The sequence below is a fragment of the Tachysurus fulvidraco genome, chromosome 25, assembly GCF_022655615.1.
Source record: "Tachysurus fulvidraco isolate hzauxx_2018 chromosome 25, HZAU_PFXX_2.0, whole genome shotgun sequence".
NCBI lineage: Eukaryota > Metazoa > Chordata > Actinopteri > Siluriformes > Bagridae > Tachysurus > Tachysurus fulvidraco.
Window position 1 is genome coordinate 9,689,801 of NC_062542.1, and position 7,419 is coordinate 9,697,219.

The window sequence follows — 7,419 nt, forward strand, 5'->3', positions numbered from 1 at the left end:
CCATATGTTTAATTAGGAATATATTGCATTGATGGACATGTACATATATTCAAGCAATAAATGGATTTGTAAGTGAAAACAGCAATTGTGAGATAACATGAAAAACATAGAACATTAAATCAGGAATTAGGAGACAATGAAATGATTATAATCGATGATGGAGAGATATTGCATACAAGTCCCCCACTGCTGTATTTAACATCCTTTTTTAATAATATTTTAACTTTGTTGAATTTTAAAGACCTGTAAAGACCAGTTACATGGATTTAATGCACGTATCATAAAGTTATGTTTTTTTAGACAGCTCTATTCATGTATGCTTCCTTTAAATTAGTTTGTGATGTAGATGGGTTATGCAGGTAATGTTTTCAATCATTTTCGATTATAAAGTACAGTGTACTATAATAAGCTACCTTATATAATTGGTTGCTGTTGTTCCAAAACCCTTCCAAAACCAAGAAGTTTCGGGTGTTAGTTATTATAGGTGTTCAAGTAAAGGATTTGTGCACTTCTGAGTAATAGTCCGTGTTTGGTGAGGAGGCTCCGATGCGCTCGTTCTGCGTGTTTCTGAGCGCGCTGAGCAGCAGTAAAAGGAGCGCTTGCTGGAACGATGCGTCACTTTCACGCTTCCCGAAGCGACCGATGGGTCTCACGCCGCGACCCACATACCAGAACGGGTCAATCTCAGGGCCTGTAGAAAAAAACATTTAATTCTATTAATCATTTACCGTTTCCGACGGCTGACACATTAACAAAGCCAATTTTAGCCAATTTTAAAATTTGGGCTTGTGCTTTTATAGAGACATTTTCTAGATCTAGATACTTAAATTTTCACTCAATTATAAAATTCTAAAAAGAAAGAAAGAAAGAAAGAAAGAAAGAAAGAAAGAAAGAAAGAAAGAAAGAAAGAAAGAAAAACCTGGGTATCTTCAGCTAAAAATGGTCAAATCAGACATTCTTCAAAATTAGACCTTGACATAGGCAAGCAAGCTGTAGGCTAATCTTAGAGAGTTTATCACTGTCATCATCTCATCAGGCGTGCACAATAGGGACAGAGATATTAGAGAGAAATAGTCTGTTTTTTTTATTCTGTTTCTATACTTCAGTTAAAATGCTTTGAGACAATGTCTAAAGCACTATACAAATAAATTGAATTAAATTGACCCATGGTGTACCCTTGCCCAATAAGCAAAGCAAATCCAAATACACATCTATGATAGCATTTCGGTGTACATACTTCTGTTGTCGACGTTGTGAACGATGTGCAGGTCTTGCTCAACCGTGGTGCACTGCGCACAGGTGGCGCTTGTGGACAGGATGAGGAGAGTCAGGATCAACACCGACAGCCAGCGCAGTGGAAAGGAGCGCTGCTGATGCTGATGGGTTCGCATGGACTGAGACACAGGACCACTTTTGAACACCATACCGGAGGACTAGTGTATACAACACTAAAACACAACACACATACACATCAACTGTATGGACTGCACAGACCATACACACTCTCTATATCAAACTCTCTACATGCTGTTTTTTACACTGTTTTTGCTCTTTGCACATGCTGTCTCACATTTCAGTCGATTGCTGTTTTGCACAATACAGTACATTAAAATATCTCATGCAACTGCTGCTATAATACTGTGTTCATTCCAGTATTTCGTCACATGCAATATTGATTGGACATACAATATTTATACTGGTCAGTGCTATTTCTGTTTATTGTCTTTTGTGTAATGTCTTGTATTTTTTGTTTGCACTGTCTTTTGTCCTGCACTGTCTTTTTGTCTTGCCCTGCACTGTCCTTTTGTCTTTTCCTGCACTGTTTTCACCAGGTTGCACAGATGCACTTTATGTATCTTGGACTAACTTACTAAGTTCTTAGTAAGAGAATCCTGGAGAAACGTTGTCTCATTTCACTGTGTACTGCAACAGCAATACTGTATATGTTTGACATGACAATAATACTTGACTTGACTTGACTAAAGAAAACTCTTCTGAAATGTTATTTTTACATGCCAACAATAAAAACTAATTCACATCACATGTAGTGGAGGAGAAAAGATGAGTATAGTTGATTTTATAGTTCCTTATTGTGCATGATGGCTTACTTATTTGGCTTTCTTATCTAAGTAGAACTAAATCAGAGCATAAGAGCAAAAGTGAATAAAAGAAATACAGTTTTAAAAAAACACATAGATTGCTATCATACGCTGAACAATAACGGTAATCATATGTTCTGAAACTTGTCGTTTTCTCACTAAAACGCTCAGAACTTTTTTTTCCGAGATGTCTTCCCATTTTAAGTAAATGATATCAGAAATTATGCATTATACCACATTACAGAAACTCTTAAATCTTAAAACCACTAATGAATACTAATAGATTGATAGAATACAATTAATCACTGACACATTTTGAATATTTTTATAACTTACCTGTAGTTGGGATGTAATTCAGGAACAGGTGCTTTAGAGATGCGCTTTTCTCTTTAGGCCGATCCAAGAAACTAAAACTGTGTCTTTTATATATCTCGGCTGATCTGTATTATAACCTGCTCCAGGAGACGTCAGACTTTACGCGCGCACACACACGTAAACTTCCCCCATCGCATCAATGTTTTTTTTCCCCCTTTTCCATCCTCCCACTCGTCTTCTACATTGTCCTATAACCCTTAAAAGGGCATTAGAGGATTGAAGCTTCTTCCGACACGCCTGATCCCTCACCATCACTGAGTCCGTGACTATATGGACCTAACGGGTAGAAATGTCAATTGTACACGGTCACATTATCTTAATAACACTGCGTGTAAAGGAAGTCAAATATATCCCATCTACATATTTAAATATGTTTGTTTTAGTGTGGTGTCCGTCTTAACAAACGGATTAATGGTTTATTAATGAATAGGCAGATAGTTTTGATCAATAATATATGGCTACAGTGGAAACGTGGACAGGAAAAATGACGCACTCAAAGTCTTCAATTCTAACCAGCTCTAGTGTGGACTGAAACTCTTACACTTGCTCACAAACGTAAAAAATATAGTAATAAATCAATAAATAAATAAGGAAGGGGAATGATGTCAAATTTTAGTTTAGGTAGAAAAAGCACAAGGCTTCTGTTCAACCCTGGAGAGCAGATATGAATCTTGACAGTCATGTTATTCAACCTACTGTAATTGTAACCCAATATGCACGGACCATTCAAGAAACACCTGTCCGTCATATTTCTTGATAATGATGTGGGTTCGAAATAAACGTGCCTGTTTCAAGGTTTTTTAGCACATCCAGATGTAAATATTAGGAAATGAAAGCTGAAATACTGTTTGTCTCATATCCATATTTTAATGACTCTCATTTAAAATGCGACAGGATTAAACCCAAATGTCTTCTGTGCATTGCCAAAACAAAAGAACTAGCCTTGTATAAGGGAGCATATAAGCATGAAGCTTAATGTTAGGGCACAATTTGCCATAGGAAAATGAAGGCAGCATTTTAGAGATTTAGGGGACAAATTTGTATCTGAGGTTGTAGCTGTTTTGCAAAGTCTTTTAAGGACAGATGTTCACTAAGTACCAGCATGAAGAAAGAGAATGCAGTGAGAAAATTAGGCCTCGGGATGATCGTGCAGCATGTGAGCTAAATGACATGCATGCTATTGTAAGGCAAATAAGTGCTATACAAGAGAAATATTATTTATATTGTGAATATATCTTTACCAATAGACATTGCTGCAAATAGTTATATAACATAAATTAATAGCTATACATTTTAAATACATTTTTCCCTAAAGATGAAGCAGGCAACAGTGGCAAGCAACAACTCCTTACTCCAAATACTTACAGGAAATCCAGACCTAAAAGGGAACCCATCCTTATCTGGGTGGCACATGAATGCATTTATAAAATAATTTTTCTTCTATACCTGTACTATACTGTCAAAAGTCCCAATTGCATAAACATGGGATGCATTCTAATAATACCATCAAGTCTGTCTTGTCAACTGATCACTGATTGTGGCAACTGCAGTCTAAAGTATACTATCCACAGCACTCCCATGTATCTCCAGGCTGTCTACGTAGAACCATCCTCAGCAGATGTTAGCAGCCTCCAAGTGATGAGCTTCAAATAGAAATTGGGCATCAGAATAGACAGGTTGAGAGAGCAGACGTGATTATGATCACTTAGTAGCATGTGTAGCTCAACAGAGGGAGAAAGAGGCAAGGACAATATAAACTGTGTGCAGAGTACAAGCAGGGACTCCAAAAATAAGACAACTGGCTATGACAGCATAACTAAAAGGGAGAGCCAGAAGGTGAACACAAACATGGTAGCAGCTTGGGTGGCACCCTTTACAGAAGAAAAAAAATCACGAAAGCCTTGAATACACAAATTTCAGAACTACACAAAATAAGTATGTGACTAAGACTGTCAGAGACCTAAACATTAATTGAAAAGCTGTTCCATAACTGTGGGGCTTTGAGAGTATCCGGTGGCCTTCGCCTTCAAACTAGGCGTTGCTGTCATAAAAGTTTGCCAACGTACTGAGCATGATGAGACCATTCAGCTTTATAGGTAAGTAACAGTGTTTTACAATCAAGGCAAAATGTGACAATACACAATGCATTAGGGAAATGATACAGGTGATTTGTTCTTACCTTGTGATTTTAGCTAGGAGTAACAGAAGCTTGTTTATGCATCCACTAGTTAGTAAGGCATAATCAAAGTCATTTTTCTGGATCATGTAGTGACATAGTTCTTATCTTAACGATATTTCTGTGATGAAAATGGGCTTTCCTTGTAATATCACATTCATCATGGGCCAGTTGTTCAAAGGTAAACTGATCGGATTTTGGTTATCGGATTGGATCAAATCTTGAAAATGGGTTGTTCAAAAGGGAAAGAAGGAATCTGAAATCTGATTAGATTACGAAATCCAATCCTAGTTTTAATCTGAATCAAACCTTCAGTTTGTGTTGTTCAAAACTTGTCAGTAGGATTTGGATAACTTTGATCCAAAAAAACAGGATTATCCTGTCCCAACAGGGGTTAGGATTTCAAGGGGGATTCCAGGAGGAAAATGTAGTAAAACTTTAAAATGGGTCAAATAATACATTTGTATCATTTAGTGTATATACTTTTAATGAATTGAAGCAAAACTTCAATAAAAAAACTTCAGATCTACCTCCTAAAAGCAGAGCTTGGAAATGCTGGCCTCTCCTCCTCAGATGAAAAAGAACCCTGAACATTCTTTATTTTGTTAACTACTGGACATTTAGCCATTTTAATTTTTTAAGATGTTTTCAAAATATTCACAATGTATTTGTTAATGTATATTTATTTTTTATGACTCAGATGAGGGGTCATAAAAGAAATTATGAATGGAAGTGGATGTTTGTTATTTTTGGGTTTTGTCTCAAAATAAAAAACTCTTACAGTGACCCCATGTTGGCTCTTCTACCTGTTCTTTACATAGCTGGTAGTCCACGTTGTGATATGTTGTCCCATTTAGAGCACAGGTAATCCGGATTTGGTAATCTTGAAAACGGTGTATCTGGATCAGGGTGATCCAATCCAATGTTGCTTTGAAAAACCGGCATAAAAGTGCCTGATCCAGAATAGGAAAAAATGGGGTTTCCAAATCTGGATAATTTTGATCCAGATTAAATTTTTTGAACAACTGGCCCCATGAGATTTAAAAAAAAAAAAATTGAAGTCAATAATCACACCTCTGTCTTTTACAACTGCACAGGAACCAAAATGGACATTCAGAGTTTTTATTTAATCAAACAGCTTACTCCTGGGTTGCAGGTGGTCCTAGTTCAAGCAATTGTGTCTTGTTAGAATTAAATAGGGAGAAGTTAATACGCATCAACAGTCTAATGCCCTATACACATCAACTTTATTACACTGTTGCGTTTTATCTGGCTTTGCTGAAACATGTCTTTAAATGTAAAACATCAACATGTTTTAATAACAGGGATTCATACACAGTTATGATGGTTGGGGATGGTTTAAATTGTCACTTTTTAAATGGCAATGAAAAAGGAAGAATGTCTGCCCTTTTCACAGAAAAGAAATCACACACAGAATGATGCACAATTACATACTTAATTTGCATGCAGGGCTTTTGTCTGAATGAATGTTTTTAAAGTGTGGTAAAGCAAATGTTCAGGAGTGTGGCTGTTGTGACAAGTTTCAAGCTCTGCCTGAAAAAACAAATCTAAATCACAAATTCATTCATGGTCTCAGGGTTTCCGGAGCCCCAAGGCCATGATTCTTAACCTGATGTATGAGTGGGCTGATTGTAGCATTGATTAATACTAGCTTACTCACCTCCAAAGCGGTAGATTACTGTTGTGCCCTGAACCGTTCAATATCAACACCTGATCTGTGTGTGAGGATGTGTAGTAATGTGTGAAAGCGCATGTCTTTAAGAGAAAATTAGCAGCTCACACAAACTAACAAAACAGCCATGCTCTGGCCACCTTAGCTTATGTACATACATCGCATCTTAAATGTAGTACATTTTGTGTGGCCTTGTGTACAATTATCAGTGGTAAATACTGTCACTGGAGGTTTGAAGTTTTAATGGGGATGTTTTTTTTTGTTATATCTGCAGTATCCCCATCCCCCATATTTTGTACCTTACCAAAAAAGCCATAAGCCTAACCGACTGAATGTAGCCTGATATTATCTGTGAAAATGTAGTTTAATGCTCCTATGTCATCAAATGATAAAAACACTTACACATTCATAAAGATGATAGTGAACAAACTGATTAATCAAGTATTAACCCAGAATTCAGAATTAATCAGCAAATTTTTCCAAAGCACAAAGAACAGCCAAATGAAGAGGCTGAAGATCAGTGTAATAGTTCATTAAATATTAACTGGTTGGGGAACAGCAAAACCACCAAAATCATGAATGCTTTGAAGCATGAGGCAATCAGATTGCTCAGTTAGTCTAGCTCCTCCTTAAATTGCAAGAAAGTTAGTTTCAAGAGCAGAAAGGAAAAACACGGACTAAAAAAACGAGGACTAGGGCATTTACAGCCAGAGACCTATAAAATGACCGTAAGCAGGCTTCTAATGTGTATGTTTCTGACCAAACTGTCAGAATTTGGCCAGAGAATAACAGAATTTGCAGGTCTGTTATTGCCACCATGCTCTTTTCATAGATGAAAGCAGATGCCACAGGGAACATTAACCTGCCTGTTTAGTGGTAGGTCAATGATGATCTTGGACACAAGCTAATAAACAGTACCTTGCTGCCATTGGGTCACTGTCAGACCTAACACTTGCAGTAAGGAAACTGCATCTTCTGTCTTCCTGAAGTGTGTGGCAACCAACTTGCATTGTTCAGTATGCCACCTTTGAGCCTTGTTTCAGTGAACTGTGAGGCAAAGTCGTATGTTCATCAGG

The 7,419-nt window shown here is 37.1% G+C and overlaps 1 protein-coding gene across 1 annotated transcript; it reads right to left on the reverse strand.

Annotated features, from left to right (window-relative positions):
• Positions 1–33: 33 nt before the first annotated feature.
• prlh2 (prolactin releasing hormone 2) lies at positions 34–3,004 on the reverse strand. Its single transcript, XM_027173193.2, has 3 exons — positions 2,436–3,004; positions 1,238–1,448; positions 34–691 (listed from the first exon to the last, which is right to left on the reverse strand). The coding sequence occupies exons 2-3, from the start codon at positions 1,422–1,424 to the stop codon at positions 489–491; spliced, it is 390 nt and encodes a 129-aa protein (XP_027028994.1). The 5' UTR covers positions 1,425–1,448; positions 2,436–3,004; the 3' UTR covers positions 34–488.
• Between the last annotated feature and the right edge of the window lie 4,415 nt (positions 3,005–7,419).